Genomic DNA, 21,276 nt, shown 5'->3' with positions numbered 1-21,276 from the left:
GCTAGCAAGGCTATCGTCAGCCATAGCCACAGGCGAGGGACACCATCGAGCTCGCAGCATTGACATCATCGGATGGATAGGTGAGCCGAGGAGAACAGTCGATGATGCTGGCAGTCATTGGTTCCTCTGGGCACTGATGGGGCATGGCGGGGCTGCAGAGCCTTTGCCTGCAGGTACCCCTTTCCAGGCAAAATGGAGAGAGGTGGTGCTTTCAGCACGAGGCGGTTTGTTGCTTGGGATTCACCCACGTGTGAGGACTACCATCCTGCTTGTCCTCTGAGAAATCAGTTGCTTACCTGTAACCTGTGTTCTCCAAGGACAGCAGGATGTTAGCCCTCACAAAATCCACCTGTCTCCCCTAGGAATTGGTTTTGCCTTGAATGAACTATATCATGGACTGAGGGACTCAGCCTAGGGGGGCAGGGTAATGACTACATGCTCAGGAGTGATAAAACAGCAAGGGAGACTAACCAAGCCGTGGAGGCAACAATTTATTTTATTTATTTATTTAATTTTATATACCGACAGCCGTTTGCACATCGTGCCGGTTTACAAGTAACTTACAACCATAAGATATATAGGCAGAAGCCTTTACAAATAACAGTATGTAACATAAATGCAGTAACAGAGCAAGAAACTAATGCAGTAACAGAGCAAGAAACTAAATAACTTAGGGAGGGAGGGGTAGGGGTAGTCATGACAAAGGGGGGGGGGTGGGGGGGAGGGTGAAAACAGACACATGGGGATAAGATATGTACAAGGGATTCAAGCAATAAATTGATATGTATAATGGTTTTATACAAAGTATAATGGTTTTATACAAATAGAGGGCCAGATTTTCAAATACAGAATTAGAAGCCAACATGTCTGATCTGGATTCGTTACTGGACAGAGACAAATATCTTTGAACAAGCCCGACTCAGGCAGGGTTTCACCCTCTTACAATGGGGCTGCATCAGGGGCTACAACATACAAACAAATAAGACATACTTATAAATAAATAGAAATCATAAGAAACATAATTTAAAATAGACATATAAAATGGTAACATATATATGTGTGATGTAACATGTAAACCTTAAAAGTGATATATAAAACTGTGTATCTGGGAAAGTAGCAAATGTTCTTAATTGAAATGTATTGCCTTTACCTCAGCTTTATCATTTTAGGATTTCTGAGTATCCGGGTTGAAAATTATGATTATGCAGCAAATGGTCTGTGGAAATGTTAATAAACACAGGATTTAAAAATTAATAAAATCTATATTGAAAAACTTTTTTTTGGTTTGTAATTATTAAATCTCATAAAAATGTACCTCTGGCAAATTGTAATATCCTGTGAGCAGTATTTAAAAAAAAAAATGCTCTCCAACGCTGTGAAAAAAATTGAAAAATTAAAAATTAAAAAAAATAGAAAATGATTGAAATGACGTCGCTTTGAAACAAAAACATTATTCTTGTATCCACAGTTATCCATTACTAAACTGTACATAGTCACTGAAAGACTATGCTGGACCCATACTGTTGAAAAACAACTAATTTGCTAAAAATAGAGGGCCAGATTTTCAAAGGGATACGCGCGTACCCCCTGCAAACCTGCCCGAAGTTCTCCCTGCGTGCGCCGAGCCTATGTTGAATAGGCTCGGCGGCGCGCACAAGCCCTGGCAATTTGTTGTAACCCATACTTATATATAAGAACAGTGCCATATACTTAAATTAATATAATGTCTAGGCTTTGACTTTTCATGTGCAAAAAGTACCATTTACCATTGACACAAGTACAGTGTTTTTTAAAGTGTTGTCAATTATTATTCATTTTATAATTTTTCTATTTTTAATTCATTTTCTATTGTCCTATAGTATAGAAGGAGGTTTTTTACCAATAACAATGTGGCATGGGATTAAATTTGCCAGAGTAACAATTTTTATGATGGTTAGACTGTGGGTTGCCAGATTCAATTAAGCGGTGTTTATGTGCACTTTCTATTTTTAGCAAATTGGTTGTTTTTCAACAGTATGGGTCCAGCATAGTCTTTCAGTGACTATGTACAGTTTAATAATGGATAACTACAGATACAAGAATAGTATTTTTGTTTCAAAGCGACATCATTTCAATCATTTTCCATTTTTAAAATTTTTTCAATATTTTTCACAGCATTGGAGAGTGTTGTTTTTTAAATACTGTGGCACAGGATATTACTATTTGCCAGAGGTACATTTTTATGAGATTTAATAATTAAACAAAAAAAGTTTTTTCAATATAGATTTTATTAATTTTTAAATCCTGTGTTTATTAACATTTCCACAGACCATTTGATGCATAATCATAATTTTCAACCCGGATACTCAGAAATCCTAAAATGATAAAGCTGAGGTAAAGGCAATACATTTCAATTAAGAACATTTAATACTTTCCCAGATACACAGTTTTATATATCACTTTTAAGGTTTACCTGTTACATTACACATGTTACCATTTTATATGTCTATTTTAAATTATGTTTATGATTTCTATTTATTTATAAGTATCTCTTATTTGTTTGTATGTTGTAGCCCCTGATGCAGCCCCATTGTAAGAGGGCGAAACTCTGCCTGAGTCGGGCTTGTTCAAAGATATTTGTCTCTGTCCAATAAAGAATCCAGATCGGACATTTGGCTTCTAATTCTGTATTGTCGCCTACATGCTCAGGAGGGCATGTTTGAAAGTTCTGGGTTCTCGAGATCAAAGTTTATTCTGGTCTCCATCCGATGACATCACCCAGGTGTGAGAACTATCATCCTGCTGTCCCCGGCGAAAATCAGTTACAGGTAAACAACTCTGCTTTCTCCACATGCTATGTAAAAAGCATGATTGCCAACATGACACATCCTGAGCATTCATCAACACACTTCTCTAACCTTCACATCTCCCTATGTCTATCAGTTATGCCCTCACACCTGGATACAGCAGGCAAAGTTAGTCCCTGACTGTGACAATCATTGCCATATTTTCTTAGCTGCAAGCTAAAGGTAGATACTACATTTCTATCACAGCTACTGCTAAAGCAGACAAACAGCACTCTGCAACATTTCAACAGATGGCTGCATGTTGAGGCAACATAGCTGCATATATTACAGTGGAAAGGGCAGGTTTCAGTGCTGAATAGGCAGAATCATGAGCAAGAAAGATTTTTACAGTGAAATCATTTTGGAGGTTTTTGTTTTCCTTTTAGGAATGCTGGGGTAAATTTTATAAATGTACGCCCGGGCGTACTTTTGTTCGTGCACCAGGCGCGAACAAAAGTACGCTGGATTTTATAAGATATGCGCATATCTTATAAAATCTGGGGTCGGCGCGTGCAAGGGGGTGCACATTTGTGCAACCTGCGCGCGGCAAGCCCAGTGTGCGCTGCCTGTTCCCTCCGAGGCCGCTCCGAAATCGGAGCGGCCTCGGAGGGAACTTTCCTGTCGCCTCCCCTCACCTTCCCCTCCCTTCCTCTACCTAACCCCCCCCCCCCGGCCCTATCTAAACCCCCCCCCTATCTTTGTTAGCAGATTTACGCCTGCGGAAAGCAGGTGTAAATCTGCACGCGCCAGCGGGCTGCTGGCGCGCCATCACCTGACCTGGGGGCTGGTCCGGAGGCCTCAACCACGCCCCCGGGCCTGCCCCCGAAACGCCGCGTCACTCGCGGCACGCCCCCGACACGCCCCTCCATGTAAGCCCTGGGACTTATGCGCGCCACCGAGCCTATGCAAAATAGGCTTGGCGCGCGCAGGGGTGGGGGTTGGAGCAGGTTTTCGGGGGGTATGCGCGTATCGTACGTGCGTACCCCTTTGAAAATTAGAATGTAAAGCAGTGAATGATGACAGACTTAATTGGCATCTCAGAGACATGGTGGAAGGAGGATAACCAATGGGACAGTGCTATACTGGGGTACAAATTATATCGCAATGACAGAGAGGAGCACCCGGGAGGCTGTGTGATGCTTTATGTCCAGGATGGCATAGAGTCCAACAGGATAACATCCTGCATGAGACTAAATGCAAAATTGAATCTTTATGGGTAGAAATCCCTTGTGTGTCGGGGAAGACTACAGTGATAGGAGTATACTACCGTCCACCTGGTCAAGATGGTGAGATGGACAGTGAAATGCTAAGAGAAATTAGGGAAGCTAACCAAATTGGTAGTGTAGTAATAATGGGAGATTTCAATTACCCCAATATTGACTGGGTAAATGTTTCATCGAGACATGCTTGTTGTGCTCCTTCTCGCGGGCCTAGCCGTGAGCAGGCGCTTACCTTCATGGCACAGGGCCGCCGACGTTCTTCACGGCAGGAGCCGCAGTCACTGCTCTTCACCGCGGCAAGGAGCCACGGACCTTGGGACTTCTCGGGGCAGGGAGTGCTGCTGCCGCCTTCATCCACTTCGCGGCCCAGAGACCGCTGTCCTTGGGCTCCCTTGCGGCGTGGAGCCGCTCCCCAGCCTACCTTCTGAGGCAGGGAGCCGCCTCCGGCATCGGGGCCTGCTCCTTGGCCCAGCCCTGCTCTTCCGTCGTCAGTGTCTGTGCAGGGCTGCTGGCCATGGTCCTGCACAACTTCCTGCTTCCTGTTCCTAAGGCATGGGCCATGCCTCCTTCAGACATCTAAAGGGCCCGTGGCCGGAAATGCCCCAGGCCCCACCTGGACTCCGCCTTGGATGTCTCCTGCTATTCAGCCCTATAAAGGGCCCAGCTTCCAGTCCTTAGTTGCCTTCGCAAGGAGTTAGTTCCTCTCAAGGACTTCTCGTCTTTGTTTCTGCTGGTATTTCCTGTTCTTCTTGGGATCCCTCATCGTTCTTTATGTTCATGGTCTCTTCTGGATTATCTCTCGTCTTGGTCCTGATGTTTCATGGTCTTCCTGATGTTCCTTCCTGATGCCTCATCTCCGCTTCTGCTTCCTGGACCCGTGGTTCCTCATTGCTATCTCTTCTGGCGTGCCATGTCGTGTTTTGTCACCTTGTGGCATGAGCCTGTCTTCTCGTCTGCAGTGCAAGCCTCCGGAGGGTCATCCTCGCCTGAAGCCAAATCTCGTCTTGGTCCCCTATCCTGAATCTCGTCTCGGCCCTCAGATGTTCTTGTGGCTGCTCCGTCCATGCCTAAGACTCTGACTGAAACTGTTCTGTTCCAGCGTGGTTCGTGACCAGCCATGGGCGGCTGTGTAGGGCACATCTTGGTGCAGGCTTATACTGAATCTTCGCCATGTTCCGGCTTCATCTTCCAAGTATTCGTCTGGAGTCTGCTTCGCACTCAAGCATGGTCCGCAACCAGTCCCATGGGTCCACCCTGTGGTGGGCTGTGTAGGGCGAGTTGCGTCGCAGCTTCAACTCAGTATTTGACTTTGTTCCTGAACCTTGATCCTGAGTCTTTGTGCTCAAGCCTCTCGTCTGAGTCTTCACGTCCCAAGCTGTGTCTTCATGTCTTGAGTCTTCATGTTCCAGAACCTTCGTCTGCCCTGGTTTCCTGTTCAGCCTGCTGCCTTTGCCGTTCCCAGCAGCAGGTCTGAAAGGGCTTGGAGTAGTCGGAGAAACACTCAGAGATCAACCTTGCGTGATTGGTGTCACTGAGGCTGTGCAGGTCAGCATGTCTCACCAGCCTCGGTTCTGCCTTGGTGTCCTCTGGGGTTGTGTATGAGGTCCAAGGGCACACAATCTCCTCAGAAATGGGACTGCTCTCCTAGCACTCCCTAACAGATTGCGAAGGCCTCTGAGCTTTCCCATGCTCAAGGTCTCCATCTTCCTTAACACATGCTAGAGAGATAAAGTTCCTGGTTGGAATAAATGATAGCTTTATGAAGCAATTGGTTCAGGAATAGACAAGAGGGAGCAATTTTAGATCTAATTCTCAGTGGAGCACAGGATTTGGTGAGAGAGGTAACGGTGGTGGGGCCGCCTGGCAATAGTGCTCATAATATGATCAAATTTGAATTAATTAATTTATTATTTTTATATACCAAAATTTGATCTGAGATATCACATCGGTTTACATTCAGGTACTGTAGTTTTGTACCTGAGGCAATGGAAGGTCACAAGGAGCGACAGCAGGACTCAAACCCTGGTCTCCTGGTTCGTAGCCCACTGCTCTAACCACTAGGATATTCCTTCTCCCAATTAATGACTGGAAGGGGGGACAGTAAGCAAATCCATGGCTCTCGTGCTAAAAAGTTTCACAAGGGAGAGAAAAAAACTGAAAAGAGCAGCTACAAAGGTAAAAAGTGTGCACGAGGCTTGGTCATTGTTAAAAAAAAATACCATCCTAGAAGCACAGTCCAGATGTATTCCACACATTAAGATAGGTGGAAAGAAGGCAAAACGATCACTGGCATGGTTAAAAGGGGAGGTGAAAGAAGGTATTATATCCAAAAGATCTTCATTCAAAAATTGGAAGAAGGATCCAACAGAAGAAAATAGGATAATGCATAAGCGTTGGCAAGTTAAATGTAAGACATTGATAAGACAGGCTAAGAGAGAATTTGAAAAGAAGTTGGCCATAGAGGCAAAAACTCACAGTAAAAACTTTTAAAAATATATCCAAAGCAGAAAACGTGTGAGGGAGTCAGTCGGACCGTAAGATGATCGAGGAGTTAAAGGGGCACTTATCTTCTCTAAGGCCATTGTGGAAAGATTAAATGATTTTTCTGCTTCAGTGTTTACTGAAAAGGATGTTGGGGAGATACCTGTATTAGAGAAGGTTTTCATGGGTAATGATTCAGATGGACTAAGCCAAATCACAGTGAACCTAGAAAATGTGGTAGGCCTGATTGACAAACTGAAGAGTAGTAAATCACCTGGACCGGATGGTATACACCCCAGGGGTTCTGAAGGAACTAAAAAATGAAATTTCAGGTCTATTAGTACAAATTTGTAACTTATCATTAAAATCATCCATTGTACCTGAACACTGGAGGGTGGCTAATGTAACCCCAATATTTAAAAATGGCTTCGGGGTGATCCGGGAAACTACAGACCAGTTAGCCTGACTTCAGTGCCAGGGAAATGTTCTAAATATCAAAATCAGAGAACACATAGAAAGACATGGTTCAATGGAACAAAGTCAACCTGGCTTTACCCAAGGCAATGAAACAAGTAGATGGATCGGTGTAAACAGGACTTTATTGAAGCTTGCCCAACTCTGGCCGAGTTTCGCTCAAAGAGCTGCCTCAGGGGCTAATAAAAACTTAAAAGCCACATGAATTGGCTTAAAACATCACAAAATGTATCAGTATTGCATACCAATAAAAGAAGTACTTCAGACAAGAAAACTTGCAAAATCAGCACTCAAAAGCGGATTCTCACAATACTGATACTTTTTAAGCTCTGCTTTGCAAGCTTTTGATATCCCAAAGGAACCTCTTGTGTGAATTCTGCTTGATTTCATCTTGTGATGTTTTAAGCCAATTCATGTGGCTTTTAAGTTTTTATTAGCCCCCGAGGCAACTCTTTGAGCAAAACTCGGCCAGAGTCGGGCAAGCTTCAATAAAGTCCTGTTTACACCGATCCATCTACTTGTTTCATTGCTGACAGCCATCTTGGATCGGCTACCGGTTTGTTTTCTTTTACCCAAGGCAAGCCTTGCCTCACAAATCTGCTGCACTTTTTTGAAGGAATTAATAAACTTGTAGATAAAAGTGAACCGGTAGATGTAGTATATTTGGATTTTAAGAAGGTGTTTGATAAAGTTCCTCATGAGAGGCGTCTAGGAAAAATTAAAATTCATGGAATAGGTGGCGATGTCCTTTCGTGGATTACAAACTGGCTAAAAGACAGTAAACAGAGAGTAGGATTAAATGGACAATTTTCTCAGTGGAACGGGGTGAGCAGTGGAGTGCCTCAGGGATCTGTATTGGGACCCATACTTTTCAATCTACCCTATAAATGGGCTCTGACCGACAGCCTGCAAATGCGCAGTAGAGAGCAGCTCTACCACGCATGCGCGGGCGAGCATGTCGGTCAGAGTGGAGCGTGCCCAAAAAAAAAAATGGCGCTGGGTCCTTAGGAGCAGGAGCGGCGGCTAGGAGCAGGAGCGGCGGCGACGCACGCGAGGGAGGGAGGGAGGGACATCCCCCCGTCTGCCAGTTGTGGATGAGCTGAAAGGGGAGGGGATTGAGTGAGGTGAGGGGGGGAGCTGAGGGGGGGAGGGGGAGGGAGGAGAGAGTGGGGGGAGAGGGAGGGAGGGGGAAGGAAATGGACCGAAATTTTTTTTTTTTTAAATGTAGCCCGTTGTTACGGGCTTAACGGCTAGTCTACTTTATAAATGGGCTCTGACTGACGGCCCACAAATGCGCAGTAGAGAGCAGCTCTACCGCACATGCGAGCACGTCTGTCAGAGTGGAGCGTGCCTGAAAAAAAAAATGGCGCTGGGTCCTTAGGAGCAGGAGTGGCGGCGGTGGCTAGGAGCAGGAGCGGCGGCGATGAGCAGGAGCAGGAGGAGCAGTAGCGGCAGTGGCGATGCGCGCGAGGGAGGGAGGGACACCCCCCTGTCTGCCGGTTGTGGATGAGCTGAAAGGGGAGGGGATTGAGAGAGGGGGAGGGAGGGGAGGGTGGAGAGAGTGAGGTGAGGTGAGGGGGGGAGGGAGGAGAGAGTGAGGTGAGGGGAGAGGGAAGAGAGAGTGAGGGGGCGGGAGGAGTGAGCTGAGGGGAGGGGAAGAGGGAGGGAGAATGAGGGGGAGGGAGTGGGAAGGAAATGGACCGAAAAAAATGTTTTAAATGTAGCCCGTTGTTACGGGCTTAACAGCTAGTATATTTATAAATGATCTGGAAAGAAATACGACAAGTGAGGTAATCAAATTTGCAGATGATACAAAATTGTTCAGAGTCGTTAACTCACAAGCAGATTGTAATAAATTGCAGGAAGACCTTGTGAGACTGGAAAATTGGGCATCAAAATGGCAGATGAAATTTAAATGTGGGCAAGTGCAAGGTGATGCATATAGGGAAAAATAACCCATGCTATAGTTACACAATGTTAGGTTCCATATTAGGTGCTACCACCCAAGAAAGAGATCTAGTCGTCATAGTAGATAACACATTGAAATCGTCGGTTCAGTGTGCTGCGGCAGTCAAAAAAGCAAACAGAATGTTGGGAATTATTAGAAAGGGAATGGTGAATAAAATGGAAAATGTCATAATGCCTCTATCTTTCCATGGTGAGACCGCACCTTGAATACTGTGTACAATTCTGGTCGCCGCATCTCAAAAAAGATATAATTGCGATGGAGAAAGTACAGAGAAGGGTGACCAAAATGATAAAGGGAATGGAACAGCTCCCCTATGAGGAAAGACTAAAGAGGTTAGGACTTTTCAGCTTGGAGAAGAGACGGCTGAGGGGGGGATATAATAAAGGTGTTTAAAATCATGAGAGGTCTAGAACAGGTTAATGTGAATCAGTTATTTCCTCTTTCGGATAATAGAAAGACTAGGGGGCACTCCATGAAGTTAGCATGTGGCACTTTTAAAACTAATCAGAGAAAGTTCTTTTTTACTCAACGCACAATTAAACTCTGGAATTTGTTGCCAGAGGATGTGGTTAGTGCAGTTAGTATAGCTGTGTTTAAAAAAAGGATTGGATAAGTTCTCGGAGGAGAAGTACATTACTTGCTATTAATTAAGTTGACTTAGAAAATAGCCACTGCTATTACTAGCAACAGTAGATTGGGATAGACATAATTTTTGGGTACTTGCCAGGTTCTTATGACCTGGATGGGCCACTGTTGGAAACAGGATACTGGGCTTGATCGACCCTTGGTTTGACCCAGTACGGCATGTTCTTATGCGCGTGGCCAGGCTATTTTATAACGTATGCATATATGTGTAAGTTTAAGATAGCCACGTCCCTGGGCACAGGCTGACGCACATGTGCAAATGTGTGCCTACAAGCTGGTTTGAAAGTTACCGTCCCTGATTTTCAGTCCTCTCGGGATAGGGAAATACCTAAAATACCTGCATGTAATCTGTTTGAAGTGCCAAAAAAGCAGAATATAAATAGCAATGTCTACCCAATCTTGTGAATACTTCTAAGATATTCACAAATAGCTAGTAACTATGGTGCAAGCCTTAAAGAAGGGGAGAGAGGCTCACACATTTCACACAATTCAACCCCACTTTGCATAGGCTGCCATGCATCCAAACTGAACATTTTCAAAACAATCTAGACACGTTACAAAGGAATAACATGCCTAGATTTCCCTATGTGAAAAAAGGAGGTGCTTCGGCATGTTTTGGACAGTGTGGGGAAGTTGTGCACAGAATTGATTATCTAAGCCGCATGCATTATTTCCTAGAACAGGAAGGTGTAAAGGCTACAGGTCCTTTGTACCCACAGTGATTTTCAAGGGGGAAGTCCACATATACTCAGTGTTTGAAAAGAAGGTACAAGAGATCCTGCAAACTCTGGCCCTAGAGTGAAGAGGCTTTTGAAAATTGCTGCTGTGTGCACCCAGTTTTCTTAGGAAATGAGAACGAAACTGGATCCCATAACAGCTCTTTGAACAACTCCATTATACACACTGTAATACTGTTTCTTCATTAACAGAATGCACCTGCCTCTATCAGCAATGCTTCCTGCTGTGCTGGCAACCCTATCCCAGTGTGTGCTAAAGGGACAGACTTCACCTGTTCTCCTGAAGGACATGAACACAGATTTCTTAAAAGATCCAAAAGCTAGCCATATAATCTTCAGACTTGCTCCAGGGATTGTCATAGGTATACTTTTATTGATTAGCTCACATCTTTTGCTTGGTAGCTCAAAGCAAGTTAGGCTCAGGTACAGTAAATAGTGATGTGATACTTAGTGCAGTTCTAAATCCCAGTGTGGCTATTCATTTTCTTGCCTCTGGTTTTCACTGTGGGAAGAATTGTGGCAAATGGGTTTTTATTAAACATGAGTTAGAGATGCTCCTGCTGAGTCCTGCTTTATCAGAGACCTATTTATGAAAAGCTGGATCTCATTTTGCAGCTGTAGGAAACATACTTAGTAAACAGAGCATGTCGCAGCTTCTGATCGATTGCACCTCCTCAGGACATTTCTTGCAAGTACCTGCAGATAAATTTTAGAACTGTGAGCAGTGAATTTCCAAAACTTCCTGCTGTAAACTAGCATATTTGGAAACAAACCTGCTTTTTGGATAAAATTAACCTTTTTGAAGGAATCAGTATAGGCTGTAGCAGAAACCTAGAACTAATTATGAATGCAGAGTTGCTTACCTGTCACAGGTGATCTCAGAGAACAGCAGGATGTAAGTCTTCACACATGGGTGACATCAGATGGAGCCCTGACATGGAAAACTTACGTCAAAGTTTCTAGAATTTTGATTTGGTACACTGAGCATGCCCTATACCACGCGTCCACGTGGGGTCCCTCTTCAGTCTTATAACATAGAATTATATATAAATGAAAAATTGGAAAATTTAACTCTGTGGTGTGGTGGGTGGGTTTTATGAGGACTAACAGCCTGCTGTCCTTGGACAACACCTGTTACAGGTAAACAACTCTGCTTTCTCTGAGGACGCATAGGTGAAGACCTAGCTACTAGGGTTGTGCATTCGTTTTCAACGAATGTGCAATCCGCAATGAAGAAGTCCCTGTTTGTTTGATTCGTGGGTTCACGAAACACATGGCGATCCCCACGAATGAAACATATCATATTAGTTTCATTCTTTTGGTTCGCAGTGCTGCTTTCTTAGCGGCCGTTTGAAATAGGAGAAGGCCATGTGGGAGTATCCTTAGCAACAACAAGCCCTTTCCTGTGAGTCATAAGTTACCTCACAGCCCTGGCATAGAGTGGGTCAGACAGGTTGGCAAGGAGACCAGAATGCCAACGTATCAGAGCGAAGCATTTTTCTAGTTCAGCCAATCGCTGCTCTCAGTGCTCTGTGATGCTGTTCCTGCTGTACTATTTCTACCTTAAGCACGCGGTGCTCCATGCACTTTCTTCTTGGCATTTGTCTGCGGAGGTGGCTTTACTCAGAGCTAGTCTCTGAGTGTCTCAAATCTGTATTCAATTGCTATTGCTTGCTACTTTGATAGAATTTTCCATTGAAAAAGATATTTGTTCATTTTTGCTGCTGTGCCAGCCAGGCTTTTTTTTTTACTGCATTTTTTTTTTTTTTTTTTTTTTTTTTAACTCAGACTGTCTCTCTGTCTCTCCTACTGAGACAAGCTGCCAGTAGTGGCATTTTGCTACTGATCTTACCCCCCCTGGGGTAGGTTGCAGGCAGGGTATGGGTGGGAAATAGTTTGAGAGTTGCAGTGGCTGTCTGGGAGTTGGTATTTTCAAACAAGCAGCATCACTAGGAATTGTGGTTGCTTAGGCTTCCAGTCTTTTCTCTGGAGTTTCATTTTTTTGTGCACACAGAGCAGTCTCAGGTGTAGTGTTCAGCAAGGCACTGTACTGTGGGTGTAGTTTTCAACTCACATATATTGGTACAGCGGTATTCTTTTAATCCAAAACCCCAGTAGGCATCTGGAATTTACATTTTCTTTAAACTCAGTCTCAGTTGTAGGGTATAGCAAGGCACTGCAGAGTGTGTGTGAGTGTGGTTTTCCACACTCACATGTATTGGTACAGAGGTGTTCAGTCACCAATAAAGAAATAATTCTTTTAATTGAAATCCCTAGTAGGCAATGACATTAAATCCATGTCACGGAAAGGTAGACGTGGTCAAGTGATTGGGACTGGCAGAGGCGGCACTTCAAAAGGCAGTGCCAGTTCCCCATTAAAGTTAAAAAGGGAGCTGTTCCAAAGGAAAATTAGTTCTTACCTGTTAATTTTCATTCCTGTAGTACCACGGATCAGTCCAGACAGTGGGTTGAGCCTCCTTTCCAGCAGGTGGAGACAGACTAAAACTTGAAGGATGCCCTATATCAGGACAGAGCCTATCCTCTAACCCTTCAGTATAACGCATGTCAAAGCAGAAAAAGAAGAAAACTAAAGTAGGATCAAGCAAGCAACCAGAAAGCTCAATAGAGCAACTGTGGAACAATGTAAATATAACATGGCCTAACTAACCGCTCTTGCATATCTTGGTACTTGGACAACCAAGGCTTCCGGTGTATTTGCTCAGCATTCTAGCACAAAAATGATGTCTTCAAATCTGCAACCTGCAAGAACAAGCTTCGAGAGGACAGAAAAAGAGACAAACAGGGAAGGGCGTCTGGACTGATCCGTGGTACTACAGGAACGAAAATTAACAGGTAAGAACTAATTTTCCTTTCCCTGTACGTACCCGGATCAGTCCAGACAGTGAGATGTACCAAAGCTTCCCTAAACCGGGTGGGACCGAGACAGTTCCACTCGAAGCGCTTGAAACCCAAAAGAACCAAAGAGTGGAGCTTGCACATCCAGGCGGTAGGTTAGAGGCGATCAAAAATATGCAAGGACGTACAAGTGGCGGCACTGCAGAACTCCTACGGTGAGACCGAGTGAATGTTCGCCCCGAAAGGAGCTCGAGAAGGCAGAGAATGAGCCTGTTGGCCCTCGGGAACCGCCTGACCTTGACAAGAGAATCCGAGGAGGTCGCTTCCGTCAAACACTGCGCAATAGTGGTCCGAGGAGCCGGCTTACCCCGATTGGGCCCACTCCAGAGGACAAAGGATGGTCCGAGACAGAAGTCCTTGGTAACCTGAAGGTAATGAAGTAGAACTCGTATGGTATCAAGTTTACGGAGATCGTTCCCAGGCGAAGATGAAACGCAGGGAGTTCCGCCAACTGGTGGACATGGAGGTTAGAGGAACCGGCACTAAGAAGGAAGGACCCGTTAAGAGGGATACCCCAGAATCGGAAAATCACAAAAAGGTTCCCGACAGGACAGCGCTTGGATCTCCAAGATCGTACGAGCAGAGAAGATAGAGACCGGAAAGACAGCCTTACGGTTAAGAGCTATCAAGATAGGTCGATGGAAGTTTCGAATGGAGCCATGCAGAGGGCCCGAGAGACAGACTAAAATGCTATGAAGGGCAAGCGGCCGAGAAAGTGGACGTAGATGCTTGACTCCCTTCAAGCATCAAATCACAGCCGGGTGGCCCGCTTAGTGACTACCATCCACCCGACCCAAGGAAGAGAGCCGAGAGGGAAGACCTGTACGTGACGAGAAAGAAGGAAAAACCCTTGGAAAAACCCTCTTGGAGAAGAGGGGACTAATGAGATCGGGACGGAGTACGTTGAGAAACCCAACTCCGCACAAACAGACCCAAACATGTTCCAGGGAGTCGACCGCTTCCGGGCCCGCAACAAGAGGGAAATGACCGTCCCTTAATAGCCCTTGCGCCTTAGACGTCGCCATTCCAAAGCCAGGCCGGTAGCCAGAAGCGAACGACCTGGTCGAAAAATACGGGTCCCTGACGAGGGAGCCGAGGAAGATGGCGTAGCCGCAGAGGTCTGCCCTGCGCTAGGTTGAGAGAGAACCATGAAACTAAGGTCTGCGCGGCCACTCTGTAGCCACCAGGGCCACGGGACCCCGGTGGGGTTCTATTCTTCTGAGAGCTTTCCCGACCAGGGGCCACAGGGGGAGCATGTACAGGGGGACGACCGTCGACCAAGGGGGAGCCATAGTATCTACGCCCTCCGAGCCGTGTGCCCTCCAGCGGCAGAAAAACCAATTGGCCTCGGTATTGCAAAGGGTCGCTATAAGGTCCAGGTGGGAGGGGACCACCTGTTGATGAGGTGCATGGCTACGTGCAGTAATGAGGTGCATTGGTAGTGCAGTAATAATGGGAGACTTCAATTACCCCAATATAGACTGGGTAAATGTATCATCGGGTCACGCTAGAGAGATAACGTTCCTGGATGGAATAAATGATAGCTTTATGGAGCAATTGGTTCAGGAACCGACGAGAGAGGGAGCAATTTTAGATCTAATTCTCAGTGGAGCACAGGACTTGGTGAGAGAGGTAACGGTGGTGGGGCCACTTGGCAATAGTGATCATAATATGATCAAATTTGATTTAATGACTGGAAAAGGAACAGTGTGCAAATCCAAGGCTCTCGTGCTAAACTTTCAAAAGGGAAACTTTGATAAAATGAGAAAAATTGTTAGAAAAAAACTGAAATGAGCAGCTACAAAAGTAAAAAATGTCCAAGAGGCGTGGTCATTGTTAAAAAATACCATTCTAGAAGCACAGTCCAGATGTATTCCACACATTAAGAAAGGTGGAAAGAAGGCAAAACGATTACCGGCATGGTTAAAAGGGGAGGTGAAAGAAGCTATTTTAGCCAAAAGATCTTCATTCAAAAATTGGAAGAAGGATCCAACAGAAGAAAATAGGATAAAGCATAAACATTGGCAAGTTAAATGTAAGACATTGATAAGACAGGCTAAGAGAGAATTTGAAAAGAAGTTGGCTGTAGAGGCAAAAACTCACAGTAAAAACTTTTTTAAATATATCCGAAGCAGAAAGCCTGTGAGGGAGTCAGTTGGACCGTTAGATGATCGAGGGGTTAAAGGGGCACTTAGAGAAGATAAGGCCATCGCGGAAAGATTAAATGATTTCTTTGCTTCGGTGTTTACTGAAGAGGATGTTGGGGAGGTACCCGTAATGGAGAAGGTTTTCATGGGTAATGATTCAGATGGACTGAATCAAATCACGGTGAACCTAGAAGATGTGGTAGGCCTGATTGACAAACTGAAGAGTAGTAAATCAACTGGACCGGATGGTATACACCCCAGAGTTCTGAAGGAACTAAAAAATGAAATTTCAGACCTATTAGTAAAAATTTGTAACTTATCATTAAAATCATCCATTGTACCTGAAGACTGGAGGATAGCAAATGTAACCCCAATATTTAAAAAGGGCTCCAGGGGCGATCCGGGAAACTACAGACCGGTTAGCCTGACTTCAGTGCCAGGAAAAATAGTGGAAAGTGTTATAAACATCAAAATCACAGAACATATAGAAAGACATGGTTAATGGAACAAAGTCAGCATGGCTTTACCCAGGGCAAGTCTTGCCTCACAAATCTGCTTCACTTTTTTGAAGGAGTAATAAACATGTGGATAAAGGTGAACCGGTAGATATAGTATACTTGGATTTTCAGAAGGCGTTTGACAAAGTTCCTCATGAGAGGCTTCTAGGAAAAGTAAAAAGTCATGGGATAGGTGGCGATTGTCCTTTCGTGGATTGCAAACTGGCTAAAAGACAGGAAACAGAGAGTAGGATTAAATGGGCAATTTTCTCAGTGGAAGGGAGTGGACAGTGGAGTACCTCAGGGTTCTGTGTTGGGACCCTTACTGTTCAATATATTTATAAATGATCTGGAAAGAAATACGACGAGTGAGATAATCAAATTTGCAGATGACACAAAATTGTGCAGAGTAGTTAAATCACAAGCAGATTGTGATAAATTGCAGGAAGACCTTGTGAGACTGGAAAATTGGGCATCCAAATGGCAGATGAAATTTAATGTGGATAAGTGCAAGGTGATGCATATAGGGAAAAATAACCCATGCTATAATTACACGATGTTGGGTTCCATATTAGGTGCTACAACCCAAGAAAAAGATCTAGGTGTCATAGTGGATAACACATTGAAATCGTCGGTTCAGTGTGCTGCGGCAGTCAAAAAAAGCAAACAGAATGTTGGGAATTATTAGAAAAGGAATGATGAATAAAACGGAAAATGTCATAATGCCTCTGTATCACTCCATGGTGAGACCGCACCTTGAATACTGTGTACAATTCTGGTCGCCGCATCTCAAAAAAGATATAATTGCGATGGAGAAGGTACAGAGAAGGGCTACCAAAATGATAAGCGGAATGGAACAACTCCCCTATGAGGAAAGACTAAAGAGGTTAGGACTTTTCAGCTTGGAGAAGAGACGACTGAGGGGGGATATGATAGAGGTGTTTAAAATCATGAGAGGTCTAGAACGGGTAGATGTGAATCGGTTATTTACTCTTTCGGATAGTAGAAGGACTAGGGGACACTCCATGAAGTTAGCATGGGGCACATTTAAAACTAATCGGAGAAAGTTCTTTTTTACTCAACGCACAATTAAACTCTGGAATTTGTTGCCAGAGAATGTGGTTCGTGCAGTTAGTATAGCTGTGTTTAAAAAAGGATTGGATAAGTTCTTGGAGGAGAAGTCCATTACCTGCTATTAAGTTCACTTAGAGAATAGCCACTGCCATTAGCAATGGTTACATGGAATAGACTTAGTTTTTGGGTACTTGCCAGGTTCTTATGGCCTGGATTGGCCACTGTTGGAAACAGGATGCTGGGCTTGATGGACCCTTGGTCTGACCCAGTATGGCATTTTCTTATGTTCTTATGTTCTTACGTGAGCGAGTTTCCAGTCCCCCGGATCATGCGACGGCCGACTGAGAAAATCGGCCTGAACATTCCCCATGCCCGTGATGTAGAAGGCCGGCAGGCACTGGAGATGTCGCTCTGCCTCGGTGAAGAAACGGCTGGTTTCCAGGGCATCAGTAGAATGCGGGCGCCTTCTGGGCGGTTGACGTAAGCCACTATGGTGGATTTGGCGGACAAGACCCGTATCGCCTTGGCGCGGATGAGGGCGAGAAACTTCAGAAAAGCTAGGACCACCGGCCGAGCCTCCAAGCGAAGGATGTGCCAGCGAGACTGGGTTTCCGGCCAGATCCCCTGGGCAAGCTGGGAGAGTCAGACCGCACCCCAGTACGAGAGACTGGTAGCCGTGGGTACTATCGGCCACGGAGGGAGTTGGAGAGGAATTACCGGTAGCAAACAAGGAAGGGAAAAACCCCACTGTAAGGCGGCAACGGTAGAGCAAGAGCCCAAGGACAGAGGTCAATGGCAGGAACCAAGGAGTCTGAGACACTACAGGCAGGCAGAAGCAGTCGGAGAAGGCAGCAAGATACGATCCGGAGGCTGGTGATCAACTTGAGAGCCTGCGCGCGCGGGGCAAGAGGACCCTGCCCACCCGGGTGACGAAGTGGGCTCCCAGGAACCCGAAATCCTGGAAGGGCTGAAGGTTGCTCTTGGAGAAGCCAGCACTTCCCCGAGACACGGGAAGAGCCAACACGCGATCCACCGCCTGCCGGCAGGGAGCCACCACCATGGTCCGGACGAGTCAGGCAGCCAGGTAGGGGAAAACAAGGATACCTTCCCGGCGGGGAGCTGCCGCCACCACCACCATGACTTCGGCGGAGGTGCGAGGTGCCATCGCAATATCAAAAGGAAGGTCCCTGAACTGAAGTCTAAGCGAACGCGAAGAGACTATGGTAGCTGCAATGAACCAGAAAATGGGAGACTCCGCAGTCAAAACGAGTGAGGCGAGGAACTCTCTGGGGCGAGAACGACACGAGGACCACTCGCCAAGTTGCCATGTGGAAAAAAACGGGATCTGAAAAGCCCGGTTGACTCATTTAAGGTCGGAGAACGAACGAACACCCGTCCTGTCGGGGAACGACGGAGTAAATAGATAACTGGCCTGCAGCAAGCACTCTGGCAGGACCCGGGATCACCAGACCCAGAAGCCTGGAGGAGGTGTGCTCCGCCGCTTGACACTGGGACCGACCGCACAGGAAAAAAGGAAAAGGGGACCCCGAGAGTCTCGAGCAAGCGACAGCATACCCAACTCCAAGGACGTCGAAGACCCACTGGGCTGACATGATTGTGACCCAATCCATGAACAACAGGGAAGAGACCGCCTAGGAAAGGGCCGAGGAATTAGTCCAGTGAACTTCATTGTGTGGTAGGCGTAAGGATTGAGCGCATGGGCTGGCCCCCGCGAGAGGGACAGCACCCACGAGAAGGCTGTGACCAAGCCTGCGAATAAGAGGAAAACCCCCGGAGGAGTCGCCCTGCTCGCGTGGGGTATACCGTTACAGGCCTCAAAAACGCGTACGAGAGGGATGGGATGATTGCGGACGGTCCTCCTGAAGCTTATGGACCTTACCTTCCACTAAGAACCCATAGCTTCTCAAGGTCCTTGCCAAAGAGCAGCTTACCTTTGAACGGCAACGTGCCCCACCGGGATTTGGAGGACGGAGCGGCCGACCAATGGCACAGCCAGAGGAGCCAATTGGCGAAAGTCGCCGAAGCCATCACTGTTGTCCGGAAGCGGAGAAGGTTGAATGCGCAGCCTCTGCCCACGGGAGGTCCCGGGTGCAGAGCAACTGCTAAACTCACCTAAGACCTGCCCGCAGCATGAGACTGCTGCAAATAGCCGCAAGCACCCCTAGCGCCAGAACATCGAAAGTGCGCTTCACATGAGACTCGAGTATGCGGACCTGGGCGGCTTGGAGCCGGGAAAAAAAAAACCTCTGGTATCATGCCCGCAGAAAGTTGTCCACGGGGGGACTATAATGTTTGTTTTTTTGTTAAGCATACCTCCAGGTGGGGGAGCTTGTCCAGGGCATGACCCGCCTGCCATTCCCGCAGGTGCAGCAACTTGTGCAAGGGAGGAAGGGGAAGGCGCTTGCCGAATCCCTAATTCCCGCCAGGACTTGGTCCATATCCATGGGCAAGAAGCCATAAGGGTGCCCATAAGACCCTGGGGACGTCCCTCCCTAGGGCTGAAAGGTATTCTTCTCGTCCGGATTGGCGGCAGGGTTCGGGGTACCGGAGCTACCGGAGGCACCCCGGGACCACCCGCTTCCCAAGGAACCCCGGGGGCTCTGCAGCCGACCTAAACATCAACGGCGTGGAGAAAAAATTCTTCTTTTTTTTTTAAATAGATATTTTTCTATTTATTTTGTTGGGGGGGTCAAGGGGGGGGCCTTCCCCCTCCTCCTGCTGGCTAACTAAAGAAGATCTGCGCAGGAGGAGGGCACACAAGGGAAAAAAATGAGCCCTAGAAGTCCCGGGAGGGGGAGGGGGTAGCTACAAAAAAAATCGGCCCCCCAGCCCCAGGGAGCTCCGAAAACGGAGCCGATAAAAAATTCAAAATGGCGGCCGTTCCCGGGCTTCCCGACCCGGGAAAGGCCTGTCCAAGCTGTGGGGAGTCGATCCCCGGGCTAAATTTGCCTGCCCTGCCGAGGGGGACCTTCCCCACCCGGCAGGGCGGCACAGAAGAAGCCCCTGCACAAAAAATTCGAAGAGAGCTGCAGAGAAAAAAAGCAGGCTGTCTGCTGCAGCAAGAGAGCCGCACTGAAGAAAAAAAGCTGCAGAGAAAAAAATCTGATTGACAGCCTGGAGGCCCGGAGTGAAGCAGGGGGGAATCCTGCTGACTCCTGCCTGTCTGGCTGCCGGTACAAGCCCAGGTGAGGAACAAAAGGAAAAATATTGGTCCGCTGCTGTAAGTAAGTATTAAAAGTACTGGAAATACTTTTAAACTTAACCTGTGTCTCTCTGGAAACCTTTTTTTTTTTAAACTGAGCACAGCAGCATAAATGTAAGATCCTTCGGCAGCCAGAAGGGTGGGGGGGAAGACGAGACCCGGTCCCCACACCTGGAAGCAATAACGGACACAGGCTATGCACTGCACAAGGGGCCAAGCCCCCCTGAGCCGGGCAAGAGCCAGAAGACGGAGCCGTCTCCTGAAGAAAATTCTGCAGACTTTCTAATTAACCTGCCAATGTTATTAAAACAGGAAGAACAAATCACAAAATCCCTAAGGAATAAGTACTTGCTTGATCCGTAAGAAAAAGAAGAAGGAAAAGGCTGACCAGCCTAAAGCAGAGAACGAAGGGTGAGCTGCTGCAACTGCTGGAGACAGATGAAAACTGGAGGGTTAGAGGATAGGCTCTGTCCTGATATAGGGTATCCTTCAAGTTTTAGTCTGTCACCACCTGCTGGAAAGGAGGCTCAACCCACTGTCTGGACTGATCCGGGTACGTACATCTAAAATCTCTGGAGGGGCAGGAAGTTCCATCCGGAAAAAACTGAAATTTAAGGATGATGCACCACCACCACCACCACCTGTTTCTGACCCTGTTGTTTTGGAGGTGAGGGAATGGGAGGCTGAGTCACCCAAGACAAAAGGGCGAGATCCAAAAGCAGCAGTGAGACAGCACTGACAGTGTAGCGCAGACACTGTTTGCTTCTGATTCCAATGAAGAATCATCTTGTGTGGGATTCTCATCAAAATTGGAAGAAGTAATAGCTGAAGAAGGTTTAGGAGGATTAGTTAGTTCTGTCTTAGCCTCCACTTCAGTGGTGGAGGGGAGAGATGAAACTGATGTTGATAAGGAAGAAGAGCAGTCAGCGCAGGCACAGAGTGTGACTGATGCCCCTGGCATTGCTTCTCAGGCTGCACCCACTACTTCACCTCCAGTGACAGAATCCACCCCGAAAGCTATAGAGAAGGGATCACGAAAGAAATCTGTGATCTGGAGCCACTTTAAAG

General features: G+C 46.4%; 1 protein-coding gene across 7 annotated transcripts in view; it reads right to left on the bottom strand.

Annotated features, from left to right (window-relative positions):
• The window catches only part of SNX11 (sorting nexin 11), a 313,669-nt gene that overhangs the window by 73,155 nt on the left and 219,238 nt on the right, over nucleotides 1–21,276 (bottom strand). For 3 of the 7 annotated variants that reach the window (XM_029573703.1, XM_029573701.1, XM_029573709.1), the window contains one exon: nucleotides 9,914–11,047. The exons of the other annotated variants lie outside the window; for them this stretch is intronic. In XM_029573703.1, coding sequence (XP_029429563.1) covers nucleotides 10,956–11,047 — 92 coding nt within the window. In that variant the 3' untranslated portion in view covers nucleotides 9,914–10,955. Of the gene's footprint in view, nucleotides 1–9,913; nucleotides 11,048–21,276 lie in introns of those variants that run through there. 7 annotated transcript variants of the gene reach the window in all.

Source organism: Rhinatrema bivittatum, chromosome 12 (genome assembly GCF_901001135.1).
Source record: "Rhinatrema bivittatum chromosome 12, aRhiBiv1.1, whole genome shotgun sequence".
NCBI classification, from domain to species: domain Eukaryota; kingdom Metazoa; phylum Chordata; class Amphibia; order Gymnophiona; family Rhinatrematidae; genus Rhinatrema; species Rhinatrema bivittatum.
This window is presented reverse-complemented; position numbering and strand designations above follow the sequence as displayed.